Here is a 24,873-nt window from a genome sequence, read left to right on the forward strand (position 1 = left end):
AAGCGTCGCTTTTATAGCTTTTTAGTCTTTAGAAGTCGTCGCGTTTCTTTTCCTAGGAGAAATAAAAAGTTCGTTTGCGAAAAATATCGTTCAAAATTAGCTTCCTTCTGCTTCTCTATAAAAAAACTTTCGGCCTACTTCGAAGACAGAGTGTAATCTGTCCAATGAATTTGAATAAATCGAGAAATACATTTATGTAATGATTTTACCGTCCAGAATTGCAAAGACTAACCGCAAAACGGTGCTTGGAAAACTTATTTCACCCGCGTAAATTCCACTGCATAATCCGAACTAGAAGACGCACAGAATCGTTAACAAGACCAACGCACAGCGGGAAAAAGAAATACGTGGCTCTTTCCGTTCGAACCTAGCGTCACAACAACTACTTGTTGCTCGGGTATTTTCGGGCCGAATGTTTCGGTGTCGGGCGTCGAGGAATTAGCAGGCACCATGCTGCTTTGATGGCTGCCTCGTATTTTCATACGCAGTCTCAAAAATACCCCTCCCTCAAATACGTACCCTTCTCCCCGTTATCGTTCTTCTCGGTACCATTATCCCCCCGTCCCGCATTCGTTGCCCCGCTTATTCTTACGGACTCATCGTTAGACGACAAGGAATAACATGGAACCCTTGTATTTAAGCTTGCGCGTAAAAGAAAAAAGAAAAGCAAAAAATTAGTGACTTGAGGGTAAAAATCGTGCAACACGTGTGATTGGAAATGTGGCACGGACGCGCGCAGCGCACGCAAAGACCCGCAAGTTCAGCCGGAATACACGTATGCGGATACATATATACATATATATATAGGCACACAAACGAAGATATATGTATGCATACCTGGGAGCGGTGACGTCGACGAGTGGTGAAAATAAGCGAAACGAGCACCTCATTTCTACGAAGGCGTCACAGAACTTGCGGCGAAACTTGGGCGGGGGTGGGGGACGTCTGCGCCTCCGTCTGAACTCGCATGTGTCAGTGTTCGATACACTTACGTTCCTCGGTCCTTCTATCTCTCTCTCTCTCTTTCTCTCCCTATCTTTCGCGGTGGGCAGCGGTGGTCGAACGCGGATAGAAGCACAATCACGCAGGCACAAAAGCACACACTCGCCTCTCTCTCTCTCTCTCTCTCGACACGCTCGAGGGAGTTTGGGGCGTGCGTGCGGTGGCGCCGGGCGCGCCTCTCAGCGGCCTCGCGGTAAGTGATGCCAGCGACAAGTAGTTAGTGTGCGTTTAGAGTCAGACCGGTCCGCCTGCACGGTCGAAAGCTCCGCCGACGCCGACGCCGAGGTAGATCTGGCGCTGTTAACCCTCCTCCTTCTCCGGAGTTCATCACTCAACGAGCTGTTTGTCAAACGGAGTTATCAAACAAGGTAAGACGATATTGTAACGCTGTTAACTCTTTTATTTTTAATTCAGTGGGATGAAGTTTGTAACGTTAACGTATCGAATTGTTGAAACAAAAATTTATCATTTCGCACTTTTAGAGTAACTGAAGAAGTTGAATTTACAAAATCTGGATTTCTTGATGCTGTATTAAAAGTTTGCTGAATTTCTGGTAATCCTAAAGTTTAGAGATAACGACTTTTTCCAAAGATGCATCGTTGCAATAACGTTAAAAACTTCAGCATAATTCCATTTCGAACTTTACTCATTTTTACCTCGTTCGGAAACAGAGATTAAACGACTAAGCGATAAGTATAAAGATAATTACCCCACAAACTCTGCTTTATAATTTCACGCTGGTAAATTGCATATAACACGATTTAAACGCGTAGCTGCTATTCAACGAGCGATGATTCGTGCTGCCAACGCAACCCTTATTTACGAGCTACGTTTCAGTAAGTTAGACGACGTGCAGTCGGAATTGAAATCCCTTGATCTACGTGGCTAGAAAACTGCGCTTTCTATCGGCTTAAGTGAATTGCAGTGCCCATAAATCTTGATTCGAAAGTTACGGTAGATGTCAAGTGAATGTCACGTTTAAGTATCAAGGCTGATGCGTCGTTAGCGCTCAAGTTTTACTTACGATATTTTATTTCAATTTTCATGTTCTTAAGTGTTGAGTGGAGAGGAATTTTCGAATGATGTATTACGTAAAGACGAGCGTATTAAAAAAGAAAGACAAAAAATTGAACTCTTATTCACACAGCGGTATCTTTCACGATGAAAAAAGCGTCTGTTTGTAGCAAAAAAATCGAGAGCGCGTGTCGTTAGGAGAATACGATTCCTTATGATATGGAATTCTGGGATTTTATTTTTTTCCCGAGATAAGAGGGTGAATTTGAAACCGTCGAATGACACTCGCAAATATTGAGAATATACGTACATGACCCGTGTTATCTAAATTGGGGATTTCATTTGCTATGTACTTGAGAAACAAGTCGAACTGTTGAGTGACCGATTTTTTATACCCTTGTTTTTATTTTTTACCAATAAATTTATACCGTTGTAATATGTGACATGAATTTGTTGTAATCGTTTCGAATAACCGCCAATTTTTTTTTTAACAACAACGCGTTGATGGGTATTAAGATCGATTTCTGTAGCCTCAAAGATTGAAATGACATGTTTCGGTGAATTGTTTTGCACTTTAATGTAGCTTCCAATTTATTTGATTACGTTCGAGGCGTTGCATGAAATGAAAAATAACCTCTATGAGCTAATTTTCTCTGAAAGTATTCAATGCATCGTTCCTACAAGATGGAAGAATAATCTTATAAATCGACGATGAAAAAAGTGTCGAGAGCTTGACCCATTCGCAGAATTTCACATTGATCGATTAACTGTCAGTTCTGTAATAACCGTGAGAAACTAAACGTGATTATTAAGTATACTTCACCGCCCCAGACGAGGTATGCTTTTATAGGGATCACGTAGTCTGCGTCCAACAATGTGGCTTCAATTCTCGTCAGAACTCCGGAGCCTAACAAACACCTAGGGAAAACAGAATCCTTTTGTCGCGCGTGAAAGATACCGATCACCGCTTGGGAGTTGCTTAATGAACGATATTTGATACACGGCAAAGTGAAACTATCTAGAATTTTACACTTTAAACCCCGTACACCACACCCGATTCTATTCCATTCATCATCTTCTCGCCTGCGTTATGCAATTCTCGGGGGTACAATTTCTCTCGACGGTCGTCGTAGCAGGCTGGTGCTGGCATAATATTCTTTACGGCTAGGTAAAGATTGCAGATATGCTGCTCTTACACCAGGATGAATCCTAACTTTGTTCCGGATAATGGCGGGCGCGTTAATTTTAAACGACGACGTCGTGCTCGATGAAGTATAATGAAGAATTCATTCTCTACATGCAACTGTACAACGATCCAAACGCCAAAATAACCGTACTATGTCTCTAGATATTGACAAAACAGGAATCACACATCTGCGGTTGAAGTCTCGTTAAGAAATTTCCAAATCATACGCGTTTAGGAAACGTTTAGCGTTGAAATCTCTGCTGTTTATGAATTATCCGATGGACCGAAAATGAAAAAAAATTAAAGTAGGCTTTTTCAATCGGTATATATTTATGCTGTGGCCATGAGAACCAGAAAATTGCAGCAACGGCGACATCTGAAAAGAACTTTTCAAGTTTACCTGAAGAAATATGGTCTGATGGGAGAAAAAATCGGTATTACTGATGTTTGAAAAATTTGGACCAACCCGAGATGCTTACTTTAAACATGCGGCATACTTTTAAAAATGACCGATTTGTTTAATCATTTTTACGAATATGTAATTTATAATTTATACAGCTGAACCATTTTTGCAATATTAGGTCTGCATGACGATACATGACGCAGAAAATGTGAATGCTGGAAACTTTTGAGAACTTACTGATCCCTTTGAATTGGAAAAAAATTTGTTACACTAGAATAAATTTCTTCATCTTGTTTCTCCTTCAGTTACGACTACCGATTACCCCAGAATGAGCGTAAAAAATCTCGATCCGGTTACACGTACAATGAGTTTTCGTATGACGCATTGCGCGAATGTATTTGTAATATTGGAAAGCCACGTGGCAATTACCGAAAACGATCCCTCGCGTGCTTTCGACGTGAATGATGTCATACCTGGAGGGTAATTTTGGAAATATTATAACGATGGAATACGTAATAACGGTGAAAATAATTATTCATTGGAAACACCCTCGTAATCAGAAAACGCGCCTACGGAGAGTGCTGATGTTGATTTAGGAGAGAGAGAGAAAGAGAGAGAAAGATAGTCAGGGTCCGTCGTCCAGCTCCATTAGTGCGCTCTTTATTGCGTTACCCAGTTTTATATACCCTGTACTGTAGTTGGGAATCGCGTGGATGAAACAGACTCCGCAGCGCAGCTGCAGTAGCCATCTTGAGGGATTTTTAACTGCCCCATAAAGCGGGAGGGAAAAACTTTTAATTAACTAATTACTGTCGCGCTTTGGACGCCGGCAGATCTGCATAAATCGTGTCACTTAGACTAATGAAAGTCAAGGTACGTCACCCCCCGTCCCTGCAGCTTCGTTCTCTTTCTCTAACGTCTCGCGGTTCTCTCGATTAACCCGACACCGAAGAATCTCAAAGTTTCTACCAAGTGTATACTCAAAGTTTCTCAAGTGGTCTAAATTGTGTGTACGTACGTTACACCGCAAGGTTTACAGCTTCTTGCTCGTTGAGGGTCAAAAATTGTTGCGTTCAGAGTTTTATACCGCGAAGGTTTCTCTCTGTTAAAAAAGAATGATTTTTCGTTTATGAGTAAATTGTACATGACCTCAATCACGAATGATTGATGTATAATTTGCTTTGGAAACGGCGGTTTCAGTCGATTGTAATAAAATTCGGTGAACTCGAGTTTCTTTTGATCAAATATCCTTCTTTTTTGTTTATTCTTTGTTTTTTCCGTTGGAATATTGGAACCTGACCGCAAACTGCGAACAGCTATGGCGTCGGAACGAGTATCGAAAAATCGGTGCCGATGAAACGATCGACTGCCGGTTTATCCCGGAGAGACGATTAAGACGAATACATTATATAAACGATATTCCGCGTAACATTTACAAAGCGGCAACTCGAATAATATATATTTTCAAATCTATCGTCATAATATTTGAATATTCTGAAAATAACGTGGTACTGTGTGAAGAGATTCACAGGCGTGGGGCGACGATTACGTATCACACATGTATACATGTATACGGGAATGATATAATTTATGCAATCCGTCTGTTTTCTCCGAGTGGTATAAATACAATTGTTGAAACGCCCCGAATCGTTGAATAAACATACAATTTCCCATCCCAGCATCATCGTCAGTCTCGTGTTGCTTGCAGTTGATCACGCTTCGCCGGCTCTTCGGGAACTTCTGCAGGTGCGTATCCCGTTTCGAATCAGCAGCGTTCCGTCAATCCTTTCCCTTTGTCTCGAGTCAAACAAGCGGTTCACTCGGAATCGAAAACCAAAGATTTCCGTATCTTCGGTACAGTCGAAATTTCGCCAAGGGATGGGAAAAGAGTTTCGCTGCTAGACGGCTGTTCGAAAACTAATTACAACGAACCCGTCTTCTGCGATTCACCGAATCGATACTTTTTCATCTTCCATCTATCGAAGGGATACATCCTAGTACCGCTTTTCCTCTCACCACAGAATCGTCCGTTTTGAAGATGATCTGTTGCTACAGCCTCTCAAGTTCTTTCCTCTTAATGCACTCTGACGTAGATGGTTCGTTGAGCTCTTTTAGTCCCACTCCCCCCGCCCAACGACTTTTTTGCTGCATAAACGTTGTTCAAGCTCTTCAACTTTACTATCTCAATTTATTGACTGGTAATTCGTTCGCTCGACGAGATCCGGCGGATTGACGGACGTTTGGGAAAAGTCTAAGCGTCTCTGACTGACGTTGATTTATCAGATCTATTCACTTGGAACTCTGAATATATCCTCCTAAACTCAACCACCTACATCCTGATGGACAGCATGAAATTTTTTCGCGTCTTGTATATACGGGCCCTTCGCTGATTGTAACTGATTGAATAACGCGGAGTAAATCGTGGGAGGAAAAACAAATACGACTCAACGTAGAGGAGCTGTATTTATTTTCCGTACGCTTTCACAAGTGAGAGATTGTTATACGAATCGCAATCGATTATAGGCGAGAACTCAAAACCTGGATCTTCTATCCCCCAATTATCGACTTTTGTTTATTTCTATACGACTTTTAGGAGTCGAAGAAGAGCTGTTCGAACTTCGTTTTAAACTTGGCGATAATATCTTTGGATCCGTCTCGACACTCGACTATTTGTTTCATCAATGGTAAGAATTGAAGGTATTCCATTGAAATGAGAAAGGGCAGCCAGTTCTTAGCTTCGTTAATTATTGCCTCTGAATCTGGAATCCGTACTTGTAGAGTATTTAGCGAGGAAATATTTTTAGCAAAAGTTTCCGTGGTATAATCGCGAGAATTGTTCGAAATTGAATTACCCAAAGACTTCTATTATCTTGAGAATCTGCTCAGTATTGGCTAGATTCCGTTTGTAATTGCGCGTCGTTTATTAAATCCAACGTATTAATTTGCTTAGCGTTAACTTGAACAGAGCTCTTGGCGGTGCGTCTTTGTTGTACCGATATTCGTTTTGGAGAAAATTGAAACTCGCGTCGTGAGTTAATTAAGAAAGTTTGGGCCTCAGGCCAGCCTGTCCCTTTCAGTTTTTGGTAAGCATCTGATCATCACTGTGAAGTAGCCGCTGCTTCAACGGCTCAACAGTATCGCGAATTCCTTTGGAGTTAGAAGTTTGAGTCATAAAGCAGGGAACGAACTTGGAGTTCCCTTTCTTTCTTCCATCCCTCTGGCCGTCTGAACGTCGCATGTTTTCCCTCCCATCATAAAGTAGTGACTACCAGATTCTACGAAGAAGAGAAGAAGCATAGTTTGTTAATGAAATTGGAATACGCGAAAAGACGTGGGGTATTAATTATTTCGAAGCAGAAGTTTACCGAGCGCCAATATCAGCTCTCGAAGAAGTCGTATGAATAATGTAAAGTTGATTCCCTGGGATTTTCTGCAGCAGCTTTGTTTGAGTAAGAAAATTTTCATAACTCGTCAAATATCGCGAGGGGGATTCGTTTTCAAACCGACAGGTGGTGTTGAAATTAGATTTCCATTACGCGGCGAAGTGACGTCGAACTCGAAATTGGTAATTAGAATCTAGTTTCACCGATTATGAAAAATTGGGAAGATCGCTAGGCTTGCGTCACTATCAAGAATTTTCTTCCACGATGCTTTTTCGCAATTTTTCGTCTCGCTTCTTAATTAAAACTCAAAACGCTCAGCTGTTGAAACACGATTCGAGACTACGAGATTAAGGTGTATTATATTTTATGGATCCTCGGCCGGCTATAAACGGCTCCCCCATATTTCCAAGGGACGGAAATAACGGTATAAAAATAATCCTTCAGATCTAATTAACATTGACCCACGATCCCAATCGCTTCCGTATATGCTATAAGATTAGGCGCTGCGCTTTATTTTCGGTCATGGTGAATTATAGCGCGTGGCACAAATCATTCGTGCAGCAGGGCTGAATTTCTTATATCTATTCACACTGGCTCGGATGTCGCCGGGTCTTCAAGAAGAAAGAACATGAATCTGTGAAACTTTCTAAACTTGGATGTATAATTCTCTATTCCATAAATTGGCGGGAATATATCGCACATATTCTTTATGAGCGACACTCTTCTCACGAAGAAGAGACAAGGAAATTTGGAATTTCCATTCTCGTCGTCAAGTCGCGTTGGAACTTTGGGCCAGTAATTTGGCACCGGTGTGGCACAGAAGTTAGGCGGGTGCCAATGTTGAATTTTGCGACGCCACATGCTCGGGGTGTGTAAAACAATTGGCATCGAGCTTTCGCCGTTGAAAGTCGCGAGCGGGTGAAGAGAGAATCTAGAGAACGAAATGAAAAAAAGGAAAACAAAGACCGAAGAATACAGGAAAATTGGCTGAGCTCGATTCGCCCGTTCTTTCATCTGCCTCGGGCTAAACTAATAAAGTTTTCACACCGGCAGCTCGCAAATCCGTTCCTATAGCACCGGCTCCTTATATTGACTAAGTAAGGAATGCAAAATACCTGATCCTCGCCTGAGCGTGACGCAAAGTTTGCTGTCGTCAGTCGGATAATACAAAGCAAGTATCAGTTACGATGGATCAGGTTGATCGACAAATTGGCGGGCCGCGATTCTCTGTCCGATGTGCGATAATGACTGATCGTATTTTCGATGTAGAATCGATTTGTGAGCCGTCACGCGTCTCTGGAACGTGATGAAAATTCGCAATGGAAAATAAAAACCTGCTACGAGGCGTTTCCGAGAATGTATTTCGGACTGTTGATCCAACTCGCTGCAACCATTAACCTGACTACTTAGAGTGAAATTGTCTTCAGGCACGGGAAGTTTAGGGGTAGAAATTACTCGAGTAAAGAGCTCTCGCTCACTACAATAGTTTTCTAATTACGCTGATTGCTTGGACGTCGCTTCGCAAGTATCTTTAAGTAGTTAACGGTAGTAAACTTTGATGTACACAGTAGCTGCAAATGGAAATCGAATTACCTTTATTCAAAATATTGTGAAAAAAAACGTTCCACGATACTTTTTGATCCTCGATTGAAGTTGAGATATCTTTTGGATAGAACGAATCGTTCTTCAATCAATCAAGTCTCGAATCAATTTGATTCTCCGGTTATTTAATTTTTTCAACTTGGAGATACGCATTCCGATAGACCGAATTTGTGATATCACAGATGCCGCTTTCTTGATATATACGTTTGTACGTAAATTATTACGTAAGAAGCTATGCGGACTAGTCTGTATAAACGCGAAGGTGATAAAGCAATTAATTGCGATCAGTTGGACTAAATTTTCCGTGTTTCATCCACTGAACCTCACTACAAATAAGCATAACCATTTTTTTTATTATCTCCCAGAGACTGTTGTACATGAATCTGTAAAAAATACGTTAGTATATGTTATAAATCATAGACTCGGGCCATTTTTGTAACATACACACGTTCCGACCTTGTATACAATTATATCATATTTATTTGAAAATAATTCACCGAAACTCTGCTATTTGAGATAATATACAAAACGATGAATCACGCATCGTGACTCATCGTATCGGGTTGTCTTTGAATATTTTCTGCTTGTATTAATTCACGCTCGCCAAGCTGTAGAATCGATCTATAAACTTGAGATTCGACCCCGATGCTCGTCGCACGGTTCTTTCGCTTCATTGAAACAAAGTTTCAGATGGTATATCAAACGGTCTCAGCAAACTTCCGTGAAGTTACTCGATTTCTTGCCATGCTGCCACAGCGCGAAATGAAATCTACTTCGAATATTCTCCCCTTGGTAAACTTTGTCACCGCATATCAGACGTACGACATTTCATCAATCGATTGCTCACGGCGTTTGTTTTATAAATGGCCGATGCCAGAAGACGATAGCCATGAAAAATGTCGGTCAGTGATCTGTGGAATTAGCGGTCTTGCGGGAAGAGATGAAAAGCCGGAATTGATCGGACCGTAATACTGGCTTAACCCCATAACCCAGTTCTCCAAATGGGATAGTGGTCAGTGTTCAGAAAATATGAGATAAAAGGGGCAAAGAAAACGGTTTAGTACGACCCAAGACTGGCGTCAGGGCTGAAAGGTGACCTACTGAGCGAACGAGAGGTGGTAGCAGCCCGGGGGAGAGTTTAATATCTAAGAAACCTGATGCCCAACTATAACCGAGGGTCTCGTTACCGCGGCCGATGAGATTGTTTATTGGCGACCCGATATATGTGGGTCGATTTTCCTTTAATTACATCAGGTTACAGCCTAGAGCGGGAGGCTATCGCTATCTGAAAATAACTACTTATTAGGGTTGATCGTTGTTCGGACGATGCCAGCGGCTGCGAGCCGTCAATTTGCGAGAAATGCCACTTATAAGTATTTGGTAAATGCGTATTTTCAAGTATTTCACGACACATTATTGCTTGGACTAGTATATGTATATATGCTCCACGAAATCAGGAAAACTATTTTCAGATTGTACGATTTGTCAAACAATTTTCCTCGAGGCTTGGAAATACTCGGAAGGGTGTATTCTCGGATTAAAATATACAAGGTCGCAAAATTTCTTTCCTTAAAAATAAAAACTAATCGATTTTTATCATTTTACTTCTCAAGGAGAGTAGCAATCGAGTTTGTTATACCTCGAAGATAATAGATAGCGAATGGTAATTATTTTTTTTTTCAATCGGTATCCGTTTATACGGTAAAACTACTCCTTACGCATCTTTGTTCCGATTCGATCACCTTTTTTCGAACGATCTTCTGCGATCGTTGGCGTTATCATCGACGAAAGGAATTCTATCGAAGGCGAGAAAGAAAGGTTGGGGGTGTAATTTTCTTGAATCCGCACACGTCTTCCTATTAGGTGACTGACAATGAATAGCAATTCGATGGAAACAGCGGAAAATAACCGGATAGGGAGAGAAAAAGCTACAGGCTTCGGCGCCGCGTATAAGCGTCTGTGGAATTTGAAACGACTTTTGCGTGTTTCTCAATTGAAATGAAAAAGCTCTTGATTACGTCCATGCGGTCAATGAAGAATTCTTCTTTGCGAGGCACGTGGAAACTTCCTTCGTAATTCTGAATCTCTTAGTGGAAGTGGAAGTGGAAGTGGTTGAGTCTCAATGCGAGATGGGTGCAGGATTTCGTCTGGAAGTGTGATATTAAACTCTGACGTAGACGTATCCGACTGCTCTCGAGCTTTTCAGCTTCCTAGTGCCAGAGTTAATATCACGTCAAGCCGACGCGAAGGCGGCTGCCACTTGCAGCTGCACGATGATTGGAAGAAAGAAAAGATGGAGATCAAACGTTCGAGGGAAAGTAGAGAAACGATGAATTTCCACCACGAAATTCCGGGTGGCATGAATAAATACCTTTTACGACAGTCGGAATCGGTCTTTAATGCGCTGTGCGGAATACAGTGTCAAGTTATGCAAGTCCCAAGTGGGTTTTGTTTACCGCTTCGATGTCTCGTCGGCCAAAGAGTTAGGCATGCCGCATGCAACGAACATATAGCTGTAGGTATGTCTGATGTTGCGGCGTAGTCATAACTCATCGCGTCGTTTCTCTATCCGAGTTCGCGGTCTTGAGATAATTGCTGTTTGTTTTGGATGCTTGAACGTTTTCGTTTAAACTTCTGCCGACTGCCGGCGAATTCGCCCACGACGATCGCACGCGTATTTACTCGAATCAGAGCGCACCGCCTCCTCCAAAGCTTCGGAAGAACTTCACCCACACGACGGAAATCCGCGAGTACCTTGATACTTGACGAAAGACGGTCGGCCGAACGCGAATCGTCCTCAACGCAGACGATCACCTTTCTGCTTTGTCTTGGTGTTTGCATCGGCATTATCAACCGTGCCAATCTAGTCCCTGGAACCTCGTATTCAATTACAATTCCCTTCAAGCCTCGCTCGGTCGGCTTATCTCGACAACAAAGCCACGTCTCTTATTCTGTTTGCCACGTTTTCGCCTCCGGGGGTGAGCCTGACTCGATCGAAGCATATACCTTGTTCTCCTTTTGATCAAAGGGCTTGGGAGCTTGGTAGTTATTCGTGAAACGAGATTAAAGAATTACCGTCACGCCAAGACTTCGGGAACATTTTCCTTGGGGAGTGAAATGGGATCATTTACAATTATGCCATCCGTTCTCGTTTTCGACAATCGCAACGATACTTAAACCTCGCACCAAAAACAAGCGTCTTTAGATCTCGTTCGGCGGACTTGGGAGAAGGAAGCCAGCTGTTCGTCCAGTTTTCGGTGTTTCGGGATAAACACTGATTAATTTCGGAGGTAATTTACCGGCGACTGTGTTACGAACGGACGGTTTGCCGATGCTAATTTTGCCTCTCATTTACTGCATTTCGGGCGCAAGTCGAGCCGTTGCACGTGGTCCATCTAAACTGCAATGCAAGGGGCGCGTTGTTATAAAGACGATCTGGCGTAGCCGTGATTGACATGTTTACATGAATGGGGGGGGGGAGCTAAATCGGGTCGAAAGGATACAGAATTAAGCCGGTGCAACGGTTGGGGTTATTATTAGCGGTCGAAGAGTGGAAATAGTAGGGCCGGATGACGGTGGAAGAATGAGAGGCGAAAAAAAAACAACGAAGACGAACTCGACCGCCGTTTTAAATAACCCGCGAAGCGGTTCCCCCGCCTCGTTGCAGGGACTATCGCAAGGTGGTGGGCAACATCGGGGACTAGGGCATATCGGCTATAATTATAGGCAGAGCTTTACGCCGCGTTTAAGTTCACCGTGACGTTGCTGCAGCCGGTGGGGACGAACAGCTGCAGCGTCTGCATGGTTCGTTAGTCAATTCGGTCCGGAAAAACTTTGACGCTGTTTTTATCCCGCGGGTACCTATTAAACAATGCGGTAAGGTTTAAAGCAAGCTTTTAAGCTTACGAGGGGCTCTGCATACATTGTGTTTAAAACGGCAGACGGACCTCACGGGGTAAGCTCTGCAAATCTCGACACCCGCTGAATCTAATTATAAATTTATCGCGTGACTTTACGCTCACTTCGTTTCTTCTCAGACTCGCATCGTTCTTTAACGCAGAGATTGAACGCGGTCCAGTTTCGTATTCGAGTCTGCAGCGAGGGTGCGACAGAAATCGAGACCCTGAGTCGACGCTTAGTGGATACACCGTCGTCATTGTCATCCCCTTGATACTTGAAACGAAATTTTAAACGCCTCTCTTTCTCTCGAACGAACGACTCGACGGGGTGCTTGAAAACCCGAGAACAGCCACTTGCCGGTTGTTTATTATTTCCCAGATTGCGTCACGTCTGTATTAAAAATAAAATGTCAATTTTCAGTCGGGAAAACATCGAGCTTTCTCTCTCTCTCTCTCTCTCTTTTTTTGAAATCTCGAATTCTGTTCCCTCTCTATTTTCTCTGTTCGTTTTCTGCCGCCGCGTCGATTTTTGGAACCACTGAACTCGGCTAACGCGACCTTGACCCTTAATCCGGTGTGCATCTTAAGGTCCTTGGCACTCCAGGCCTCGTTGGACCAACTGTTCCCTTCTTACAGTCGAGCAATAAATCCTCGTCAACCAGAGCTTGCGGTTTGCGAAGACGAAGCGAGGGACTTAAGAAGAAATTCCGTAAGTCACCGCACTCTGCGACTCGCGAGCCTGAGACCGGCTATTTCTACGCAGACATCGTGTCAGACCGGCAAATATATTTACGGTGGAGCTAGTCGGGTTCGCCTCCTGACCGCTTGCGGCGAACGAGCCGCAAAAATAGTGGCGTCGCTGTCGCGTTCGGCGGTGGGCTTAGACTTTTTCGAACCGAGCTTACTCGGGGTGCACAGAGAGCGCGGGTCAGCTGTCGTCGGTCTCTGCAAGCTCGGCTTGCGATCACCGAGCGAGGCATTGTTTGTTGGTTTGGCAGGTGTCCCACGCGACGAGACAAGAGAGAGAATTTTTGGCGCTCGGCGAGACTCGCCGTTTTCAGCTCCGAGCTGCCGGTATCGAAATAGTAAAAAGGGCGAAGAAATTTTGCGAAATTACGCCCGCGCAGGCAGCGCGGATTCTCCCGGGACTTCATTGTCTAGTCACCCGGATCTATCGATTGCCAAAATGTCTTCGCCGGGCTAAAAATTATGATCTGCAACTCGCCCGGGGCAAATTAAACTTCATCCCCTTTTCGATCGATCGATCGATCGCCCCCCCCCAGAGATGATCGGCGCGTTGGGTTAAACGACTCGATTTCAGCCACTTTCATCCTTTAACCCGAGTCGATGAGAAAGAAGAAGAAGAAGAAGAAGAAGAAAAAAAGGAGGAGCGGTTCACGAGATGTACGGAAAATTGAATTTTGATAGGGAGATGATAATGTCTACAGAATTTCATTTCATCCGTACTGATGAGAGGTCCCGGCTACTCTCGAGGAAGTTGTTGCGCGAACGCGGTAAAAAATTTGCGTCATCGATAAGGTGGTCGTTAAATTCCATTCGCTCGTTATTCAGCTGCGGTGTAAATGTAGGCTGCGTAGACGTCGACGGCTCACGCTGATCCTCACGGCGTGACGTCACGACGTGAAATACCGGGTCACAGCTGGGAAGTTTCGGTGGAATTTGGCGTCTTGCGCCGACGACTTGAAGGGGCAGAAGAAGATGAAGAAGAAGAAGACGCAGAAAAGGTGGTCGGATGTGCAGTTAGACGTGCGTTAACCCGTAGTAATAAGTTTGCCGCGAATAATCACCCTCGAGTTGGCATCGCCCCTCATTTCTTGGCGCCTCTTGGCTATCTATAGATATACGGTTGTCACGATGACATGGTAATAAGCCTGACGATCGAAGATCGTGAGTGGATTATGCCCACTGTCGTCAGGTGGATTACGGAATCGGGTGATGGTCAAACACGAGGCTTACTTGAGTCACTTAAAGCGAGGCTCGCAAACAGATCTCGAACTTGAAATTTGCGTTATGGGTCGTAACTCTTCGGGCTGCCGAAAGGTTCCTGGTTTCATTCATTCGCGATATTTTTTTTTTTTTTACTGTTTTTCAATTGGGGAACGTCGTCTGCTACTTGGTAAAAATTTAGTCACCGTCAAAATCGAACGACTGATGTTGCCGGAAGTCTCAACGGCTTATAGCGATCGCCGATACGCACGTGCGGGCGAAAAATTACAGAGTGCAGTGTATCTTTATTTCGCGTTCAAAAGTCGAATTTCAATAATTCGTCAGAATTTTAGAAAATGACTTGACGAGGTTTCAGAGGAAAAATTGAACTACTTTCGAAATATGGATATTTAACCTTGAGAACCTCGAAATGTTTAATGAGCTTGCAAGTTCAAGTTCCCAGAAATCCATAAATCCTAAGGATGTAATCGAGGTTCTTCCATTTTTTGTGCCTTCTTTTGATTTCCAAGTTTCTAGTGCGAGCGCTAAGCCAGATGTTTGCCCGCGTTTCGTTTTCTTTTTTGTACTTCCGGTTCTTCGCGTGACAAGGTCACGTGTTGCGCTACGCGGTACAAGTTGACTCACGTGTACGCGTAGATGAAATCTGGACAGAAAAGTGCTACATAAGTATACCGGAAGTGACGTAACGAGCCAAGTTTACGGTCCCCGTTTCGTGCAGAGTTTAATTGCCGAGTTCCGCGATAAAAATAAAGATTGCCAATAAAAAAAGCCTGCATATACACGGTGCTTTTCTAAGCCCTGTGCTATTTCGTTTTGCGCTTTGCGTTACAGGTTGCTGCGAATGCATAAGCTGCAATCCTCGGGGAAAAGCATCTGGACAGGAAGCAGAAGTGGCCGATTCGAGGTACGTCGGTCGAAGATCATCGAAACGCCCTCCAGAGGAAAGGTGAAAGGACACTTGACCCAGACTCTAAGTGATTGAAAGCCAAAAATTTTGGCAGACAGTGCCATAATACAGGAACCAAAAATGTAATCTTTCGCCGAGCAGAAAAGTTACCGCGGCTCTCGTTAGTCACGTACAACCTCGAGGATAAAAGGAAGTCTGACGATTCGAAAAAACCGCTCCGTCCATTTCAGCGGTTACTAAAAAGGTGAGAGTTCTCGTTTTTTTTTTTTTTCGGCGTATAGTCGGTACGGTCAACATTTCGATTCACTGCTGACGGAAAACAGAAAGATCAGTTATTTCAGCGCAGAAATGGTAGAACTAAGTTACAGAAATAATTGTTAGATCGATTGATTCGTCGGTAGTCAGCAAAAGGTTGAAATCCATCTGATTGGATCGAAGAAGAATTCCCTTGTGCGGTGTTAATTGAAGGTTGAAAAAAAGCTTTTAAATATAAAATCCCAAGCTAAGTTCGAGGGTGGTGAGGAAAAATATAAAATAAATGTAACGGGATTCAAGATGAAGTTTGGCCTGCGCTAAATTCGGGGATAATAAAATACAACGCGAACTATTTACACGGGCCGATATTCTATGTATAGCGACAGCAGTAAGGTGTTAAAAGTCTGTGGAAAGCCAATAAAGTATAAGAATTTACGTATCGCAGGTGGAAAAAAAATGTACGCATATTATAAGCATATACCTTCCACGGTTACTCAACGTCAAGAAAGTTCCTGGTGATTAATTCGTCAGAGGCAATTAACAGGCATGTTTTCTTCCGAAGGGACGTGGCTGCGGTTAAAGCCCTCAATAGAACGCCCTTGACTAAGAAAGCGGTGACAAGTTGTTCCAGTTTTCTCAACTAGCGGAGGCGACGCAGCGGCCTTGGAATTATAATAAAAATTGGAAGCTCCCCGAGGACGCAAGCTCGCATTGTTGTGTCACCGATCGTATCTCGAGTTTGAAATTTTTCCTTCTTTGCTGCGAAAGAGGGAATTTTTTTAAAAACTCACAACTCGCGTTATCTCACAACGTGCGACACTTACTTTTACACTCCGTCAGAAATTCGCAAGCTCTGGTTACGTCGCGTGTCAGACACGCCCCCGCCGCTCGTTTCTCCCCCATTTTCGACAAGCCGCGATCTATTATTACTACGAATTGGCTGGTTAGACGAACGAAATATGAAGCAATGAAAGATCAACCCGAAACCGACGATGTAAGGTGTCACGAACGAACATCAACCCGTTCGACTAATAAACAACGATTTCTCAACAGTGAATTACTGCTCTACACAACCTACCGTTAACAATTCAATAACATTCCTCGAGGCTTGTAAAAGTACTCGAGCCGTAACTTCTTTTAATGACAGTCGGATTGATTTAGGTACTCCAGCAGTATCTAGCTTCTTTTCCGAACGTCGTGCAATAATGTTTATTTACTTGTTTAAATTTTTACTTCTCTCGTCGGACGACGAACAACAACATGGTCCTGGAATCAAATAGTAGAATCCACCTTCCCGCCTTGAATTTTTTCACTCTATTTTCACAGAGCTTAATGATATCACAGCGTACGAATTTACGTGTACAAATTTCATCCGTTACTCCCGCTTGCTCAAACGTTTATTTTCTGTTCCAGACAACCGTCGTGCTCTTTGCTGCACGTGGTCACCACAGGATCTCGGTAAAATCTTCCAAGTGTACCTCGAGAGTTTGTCACAAGGGATAAAATCGGGGTCAACTTTGATGCGAATGCTGCTTTGCTATCGGAAAGGGGAAATTTCATAGGTTGCAGGTGTTTTTGTTTACGAGAAGAGCGTCGCGGCCTACGAGAAGCGGGAAAATAATAATAAAAAATAGAAAGAAGGTACCGTCGAGCATTCGGTATCGGAAGGCTACGAAGACGAAGATCAGTTGGATATATTGTGTGCACGGGAGGGAACAGCGAGTTCTAAATTTGAATTCCACAAGCCACGAGTGGCGCGGCTCTCACAGTGTCTTTCAAAGCTGAGAAACGAAACTGATATTGAAATCCGGCTGAACTTGTTCCATCGGAGATCAAAAGAAACGGCGTGGAAAAGAAGAGGAGAGAATAGAGCGGAGGAGATACGAATAAAAAATAAAATAAATAAAAGGAGAAGGAAAAGAAGAAAAAAAAAGAAAAAGAAAGAAAGAAAACGTATTACACATACGTTTACGTTTCTTGAGCGCGGCGTCGCCGCAGTCGCGCCAAAGAGTAAGAGAATCAACTGTATGAGTTGAGGAAATACGATAATATCAACAGGAAAACAATTTAAAAGAAAATATATACAAACAAAAACAAGAAACAACACGAAGGAAAAATAAACCAATTAAAAAAAAAGGTTTATGGAAAAAACAAAAAGCTATATCATCCCAGATGTGCCAGCGGCGTCGGCCTACGTGACATTTATCAATTCTTGGTCAGCCCGCGTCGATATAAATTTCGCTCTCGTGGATTCGGTCTGACTGTGTCTTCTATTTCGGATTTGCGAACTAGAGGAGAAGACGGGCGTGAAAACATATCCGATACAATTTACTGTACATAAATACACGTGCATAACGCACACGCAGAAGCACGAGTAGGTGTACAATCACATAATCATCAAAGACGTCAACGCCTTTGTTGAAATCATTGTAACATATCAGAAGTATAGCTACGCGAAGAACTTGGCATTTCAATGTGTAACAATAGTTCGAACGATCATTAACAGTGTCTTGATGATAGTTTATCAAAGATAATATTTAGCACAGAGACTCGCGCTCTGATTAATCCGATATTCCGAGTTTCTGAAGTAGAAAAAAAAACAAATAAATAAATAAACAAATAACAAAGAATAATACGATTAAATCAGATATATTTACATAAATGTAATCACGCGTGTAAACACCCTAGAAGTGACACGAGATCTCAAACCGCGGACACCATGGCGAGTAGGATGAAGTCTCTTTACAATCAGGTGAGTCTTTAATCATCAACGTTTTTCTCATCGACTGTAAAATACAAACAATTCGTTTTGAGTATTCTGTATGTATTCGACGTGATACAATACCGTTTAAATACATTGTACTGTCGGACCATTTCAGACGCGAAGACACGCTGCAACGATCAGAGCTGTCGTGTTTTCGGGCGTAATTTGTGGTCACCATCTTGGTGATAAATTTTGAAAATTTATTGCAACTTCTTCGTGATTAGTTTTTTTCGTCTTACTACACCGCGTCGCTGCAGAGTTGTTCACATCGAATCATCGCGTCGGGACGAAGTCTCGGGGTGGAATTGGCCCGGATTTTTAACTAACTACTTCTCGAATTTCTCGCATGAATACTTTGGTAGTGAATTCACGGTCCCGAACTCAAAGCGAGACGCTCGTTAACCGCGCCTTGTTCGTCTGTCGGGCTAAACTGATACGATAATGGATCGGCGAGGGATTCGAATGAGGGTGATTAGCGGATCTGATTGCTAGCAAAAATCTTCCGTTCCTGCTTTTTGATCTTTGCTTGATCGCTCCGCGTGCCCGCTTCGCCTGTCAACCACCCCCCACGTATTGCTGCTGAAACTCAGACTAAGCTTGGAAAATTTTGAGAGTCGCTTTTACGGTGACACGCTTTCGCGGTGTAAACAATTGTACGCACTTTCCCTGTGTTTCGAAAATAGAACAGCCGGAGCCTCGTGGCTCGATCGAGTCTCTTTCCTCTCATCTGTTTGCCCAATTACAGTGAAACGTGTTGTAGATCAGCGCCACATATCGCGTAGGTGCCAAACTCGTGTGGGCATAATACGCGATGCTTATAGTTCGGTACGTATAACGTTGTCACAGATTTCACCGCATTCTCGCTATTTTTGCATCCGAATTTCGGACGAGTGTTAGTTTTCATTTGTTGTTTTTTTTATTCTTTCAAATTTTTCACAGATATTTATTGCCGCTTTGAGAGTGACTCAGATAGCAGCTGCGATCTATAGAGTCTTGAAATTACGGTAAATGTCAGTGTGAGCTTTCGTCGCGGGATAGTAACTGTCTCCGAATTTGAAAGAATTACTTTTTTTCTTTACCGCTGTTCTGACGGGATTACAGTGCTTTTAGTTGCAGCCACTTGTTGTAAATAACGTGGGAAATTTTCCCCACGTCAATGTCAAACTAGAAAGAATGAAATTGAAATTTCAAGTAAACGAAATACGAGTAATATTCTAAATTGAAAATGAAAAGAGAAGAAGGAATAAAAAATAACTCAGACTACACACGAGCGATCTATCAGCTACAGGTATTCGGAGAAAAATTGTTTGTTTCGGAATTCCGAGACTCGTTCAGAATCATTCAAGTGCACTCGTCTGTCAGAGGAAGCAACTGACAGATGGAGTTATTTTCGAGAATGAAATTCTTCGCGTTTTCCTCTGATATTCGATATTTCGAGTTGAGCCGGCTGTCTGCGTTATTCGGGATAAGGAATGGCTTGTAAAAAATGGCTCGAGACTTTCGTCGGTCTGTTATCAATTTGGCATTACAACGATGGCGTGCAGGCTGATTGCGGAATTCGACTTCATTGTGCGCACGAAAATATCTCGGCTGTTTACAGCTGCGGATAACAAAGAATTGAGCAAAACTCGTATCGCACTCAACACGCCTCGGATAAGCGGGCTAAACGTCAAATGGGAATGTAGGTGAAGAGTGAAATCGAAAATGACCAGTCACGTGGTCCTAATCTGAGCCAAGAAAAGTTTGGGGCCACTGGCCAAATAGCTACTCACTGCCAAGCTGCGCTCCCCTTTTTTTTATCGCCGAACAACAATCGTTTATTCAAACTTACGCGTATTGTTAAAATGGGTGAAAAAGAGGCGACTCTATCGCATCGCGATACCCTGCGGCTAATTTGGATCTCGGGTTGGAACGACGTCCAAAAGGTGTAATACCGGAATACAAGCAGGATTTCATGTTTCTAAACAGAAATATTGGCCGTCGAATTCGGACGAGACGTTACAATTAGGATACTGTCTCATGGGCAGAAGATGCAAACAAAAGTACCACATGGCAGATATTTTGTATTACCTTATTCGAAAATCTTTTATCATCGCCCCGAATGAGGAGACATAATTCGAAAACCTTTTCCGAAGTCACGGGAAAAGCACCGAAGATACTCTCGCATAAATATCAAACTTTGCTAATTCGATTTCGATCGCTTGAGGGTGGAAAAATTGTAAATTCCTTCGCGAAAATTTGTTCCAAAATTGCCTATTACGTCTTAAATTTTTACCTGAGGGGTGAAATTTTTGTCCAATTTGATCGTGACGTCTTTAAAAAAATTTATAATCACCGAATGATTTCCAGGTAATTTTCGAACGAAGAGTACTTCTGGGCTGCACGTGTCTCGTCGGTCTTTCGGTCTGCATTTGGGCGATCGCTATCGGCACTGATCACTGGTTCCTGGTCTCGGCGCCGGACCAAACTGAGGGACTTCCCCTCAACCCGGACGACAACAAAGGCAGGGTCCTCCTCTACAGGTACCAAGGTCTCTGGGGTGCGTGCACCTACGGGCGGGAGAACAAGACTGTCTTCGGTACGTTGTTTTATTCTCTTCGTGTAGTAGTTCTCTTCCGTCTTATGAAATCCGGCTTAAGGGGTTATACCTACCCAGTCAGGAGGCCGAAAGAAACGATTTTCGAAGGATTGTTCACGAAGAGAAATTTCAATCTATTAATAGAAAAAATTGATATACATATTGGGGTAACATTGAGCTTCATTCTGATATTTCTTGTTTGTAAAAATAATGATTTTCAAAGCTGCTATACCCGATCCCTAGGAACACCTCTAAAAAAAAGGTGTTTTGCCGTGAGCGAGATATCTCTGGACTGGATCATGTGAAATGAAAAAGCAAAAAAGATTTAGTTATTATAAGGTATTCGTTGGTCTTGAATCGAAGAAATAAGCAATACGTTAATTTTTAACGACGCGGTGGCTTCTCAAAAACAAATAAAAAAAAAGTAATCGATTTTCTACAAAAAATTTCGCCTCAGTTTCTTTATAAAATAGAAAACATTTGTCAGTGAGAAAAAAACCTTCGATTAAGGACTGAAAAATACAATCATAAAGCTTGTGTAAAAATTTGAGACTGATCGGTTCAGTTGTTTCGGAGAAATCCTACTCACCGACTTTAAAACACAGTTTTTAGAAAAACGCGTTCAAAGTTTCAAAAGCACTTTGAAACGCTGCGAGGCGTCTTTGCAAATGTGCGCGTAACTTAGAGAATATATATCGGATCGACGTGACATTTTCTGTGTACATACTTGAATGTATGCGCATTGTACATAACAAAAATGGATTTTTGAAAAATCCCGACTAAGTAAAACCCTTCAACGTTCCTACTACTATTGCCTTACGAGAACGCAAGGGATGCGATAAATTCCGCTTTCCGTTCTTTCGCGAAATTTCGCAGCGGCGAAAAGGCCTCTTCGCTTTAGCCGCAACGTTCGGGTTGTGATCATCAATTGCACTTACCTCGAGCCCTCGGGTGCTTCGTGGTCCTCAATTATTAATGGCAACGAGCCCACTCTCGCAGCTCTCGCGAAATGTCAATGCAGTCAGCTGATACTAAGCTTGGGTCATAAAACGTGGCACAGTTTAGTCCGACTCTCTTTGGCTGGGAGTCTAGGTGTCCCAAGAGTACATTACTTTCTGAGGTAAGGCAGACAGGGCCGATTCAAAATAGCACATGGTAGCTGGATCAAAGGGAATTTGTCTAACAAGATACGGCCGAATTTCACGGAACAAGGTATCGATCAATAGATACGGTTCACAAATGTCATGTTTCGGTTGAAGTTTATCGACGTGTAACTTGCGGAGCTTTTCTAGAAAGCTCGGGAGTGGCTTGGGCCACTCGCGCTCACCTTGCGACAGCCTTTGACCTTAGGCCCGATGTTGATGATACTCGGTAATCGGTTCCTCGAATTCACAGCTGGAACCGCAGTACCTTATTACCGCAAAGCGAAACCAGCTACGATTATGATAAATTTACGATCGGTCGAAAATGAGTAGAAAAAATAAACTTTGTTCACTTGAAATAAGCGGTGCAGGCAGATTATTGGGGATCTGGGTTGGAAATTTTCTACGTCGCGGAGAAACATCCCCGCCGATTTCTCTCACAAAAAAAAAGCTCTGGTAAACCGGAATTCGAACGTTGCCGGAGTCAGCCTGGCTAATGTTTCATTCATCTCCCGCTGGGCACGAAATGCTAGGGCTGCTGAAACTGTTCGGCTGGAAGTTTGCTACCGAATCATGTAATACGTTTTCTGTTCACTAAACATTTATGCGAATTTAAATGCCCGCGATTTTACTGCGTGAGAGATCCGCGATGAACTCTGTTGCGGCACTCCAGCAAGCTTAACGTCCAACTTTTTACATTATATAGATATGGACATACATATCAGGTACGATTCTCAGTAACGTTCATTTCACCCTTATTTCTCAGAGGATTGCAAACGTCAGACATTGTTTCCCAAGAATCCTGACGCTGGATGGAATTCCGAATCTAAGAAGAAGATGCTGGGTGAGTTTGATGATCGATTTCTCGCGGTATAAGAAAAAGAAAAAATAAAAGAAAACAACAGAAATTGAAAATTTCTTCCAGTTAAGTCCATCGAGTTTCTTTTTTTTTTTCACTTGCAAAGTACTCGCAGACAAAACTTGATCGCTAATCTCCGTATGCTCAAGTAACGTCGCCTTCCGTTTCAGTCTACATCAAAACCCAGGTTTCGTTTGCTGTGATCAGTATATTCCTGATGCTCATGGGATTCGGATTTTCCATATACACTTTCCGCAATCCCAGATACATGTTCAAGAGGCTCGCCGGCGGAATCCACTTCATCACAGGTAAATGTATGGTAATTAGTTTAGAAACAGGACGGGGCTAATTACCATGCGCGACACTTCGTTGGACTGGTCAAAGGCCCGAATCTCGTGAAACGAGATTTCCTCGCGGTAAAGTTTGCTTTGGTTCCACCAGAGGTATTATAATTCATGCAAACACGTTTAATGAACGCGATTTCCAAGGATCCCTGGTCGACTTTTACGCCGCTAATTACTCCCCGGTTGTGTAAATTCTCCACGCCGCTAACGAACAGCAATAATTTCCTCACTTACAGCCGCCTGCGTGATGGTCGTCATTCAAGTCGTCCAGTCCGCCATCGAGTACGAGAAACACCACGTGTTTGACACCTATCCGGAAGGGGCTTTGAAAAAGTACGACTACTCGATGGTGCTCGCCTGGCTCGTGTTCCTCGCAAACCTGATCGCCGGTTGTGCTTTCATGCTATTCTCGAGGAAACGGAAACGCGACAAAGCTCCGACGGAGGAAATTGCCATGGCCGACGAGCCGACGATTATCGGTCGTTAACTTCCTTCGATTAACTGTCAAATATTTTGCACATCTATAATTTTGTTCCGATGTAACGTGTAAGAGGGAACATACATATTTCATTATCTACTGCAATTTTTTTCGAAAGAGACGTCGAAGATAAATTTGAAGAGCCCTGCAGCAGGCTGACGAGTAGAGGCGGAAGAGAAAGTTTTAACTGATAGCTTCGAATCCGCGGATATTGTCTCGTCGGCGAAACAGAGACCTGACGCAAGCTCGCGGAGCTTTGTTTCGGAGCTTATTTATTGTCGGTAATGCAGGAGGCGCTGCGAGTCGATTTCTCCGTCGGATTCGGAAATTTCGTATCGCCAACGGGTGTAGCTAATAAAACTTCAAACTGAGCTGGTAAAAAATTCTTTTGACACGGAAAGTTGTAAAAAGAAAAAAAAAGAGAGAAAAAAATCCATGCACATGTGAATAAGTACTTAGGTAAACATCCGCTTACATGTAATACTCATATACAAAGAATTCGATACTCAAAGTTAAAAGTAGGGAGAAATTGATAACGAGGAGAGACGAAAACATAGATGAAATTACCGAAGTGGATGTAGGTCGTACTAGGATATAAATTTACGTTCGATGACTTTGAATAAAGTAAATCATTATATCTCTATAGGTATATCCGTGTATGTACATAACGTAGCTTTGATATTAAAATGCCTTTGGCTGAGTGCCATTCTATGTTAACGTCAGATTACAATGGGGTAGGAAAATAAGTTCGACTCTTGTTCTGCGGTATAACTCGCTTACCTAATATACATTAATATTATAGACACATCCGATGCTACCATATACTTACGTATTATATAAGTGTAAATACGCGAGCTTCGATCGCGTAGGATCTGAAAAAAAATGTTTAATGAAATATTCCGTGGTCCCATTTACAATCTGAAATATACCTGACGACATATTTTTGAAATAATTTTTTCTGTTTTTTTTTTTTTTTTCTTCCGTTTATCACCTCTTTAACTTCTCTCATTTCCTATTTTTCTCAAAGTTACATGATTCCCAAGAACTTTTTCACCTAAAGTCAAGTTATTCGAAAATAGTAACCAGTTT

The 24,873-nt window shown here is 42.8% G+C and overlaps 1 protein-coding gene across 2 annotated transcripts; it reads left to right on the forward strand.

Moving 5' to 3' along the window:
• The first annotated feature begins 1,209 nt into the window (after positions 1–1,209).
• On the forward strand, positions 1,210–24,208 carry LOC107225552. Of its 2 annotated transcripts, XM_046730883.1 has the most exons (7): positions 1,210–1,370; positions 15,289–15,608; positions 17,033–18,371; positions 20,733–20,961; positions 22,870–22,947; positions 23,133–23,270; positions 23,543–24,208. In XM_046730883.1, the coding sequence occupies exons 3-7, from the start codon at positions 18,339–18,341 to the stop codon at positions 23,791–23,793; spliced, it is 729 nt and encodes a 242-aa protein (XP_046586839.1). In that variant the 5' UTR covers positions 1,210–1,370; positions 15,289–15,608; positions 17,033–18,338; the 3' UTR covers positions 23,794–24,208. The 2 variants fall into 2 exon arrangements, with proteins under 2 accessions (XP_046586839.1, XP_015521548.1); XM_015666062.2 differs by lacking the exon at positions 15,289–15,608.
• The last annotated feature ends 665 nt before the right edge of the window (positions 24,209–24,873 follow it).

Source organism: Neodiprion lecontei, chromosome 2, assembly GCF_021901455.1.
Source record: "Neodiprion lecontei isolate iyNeoLeco1 chromosome 2, iyNeoLeco1.1, whole genome shotgun sequence".
Lineage (NCBI taxonomy): Eukaryota > Metazoa > Arthropoda > Insecta > Hymenoptera > Diprionidae > Neodiprion > Neodiprion lecontei.

Excerpts from the sequence above, each read along its gene's own strand:
- LOC107225552 (XM_046730883.1), top strand. The coding sequence starts at position 18,339 with ATGGCGAGTAGGATGAAGTCTCTTTACAATCAG. Across the intron at positions 18,372-20,732 it reads TGAAGTCTCTTTACAATCAG|GTAATTTTCGAACGAAGAGT; the intron begins GTGAGTCTTTAA and ends AATGATTTCCAG. Across the intron at positions 20,962-22,869 it reads GGAGAACAAGACTGTCTTCG|AGGATTGCAAACGTCAGACA; the intron begins GTACGTTGTTTT and ends CTTATTTCTCAG.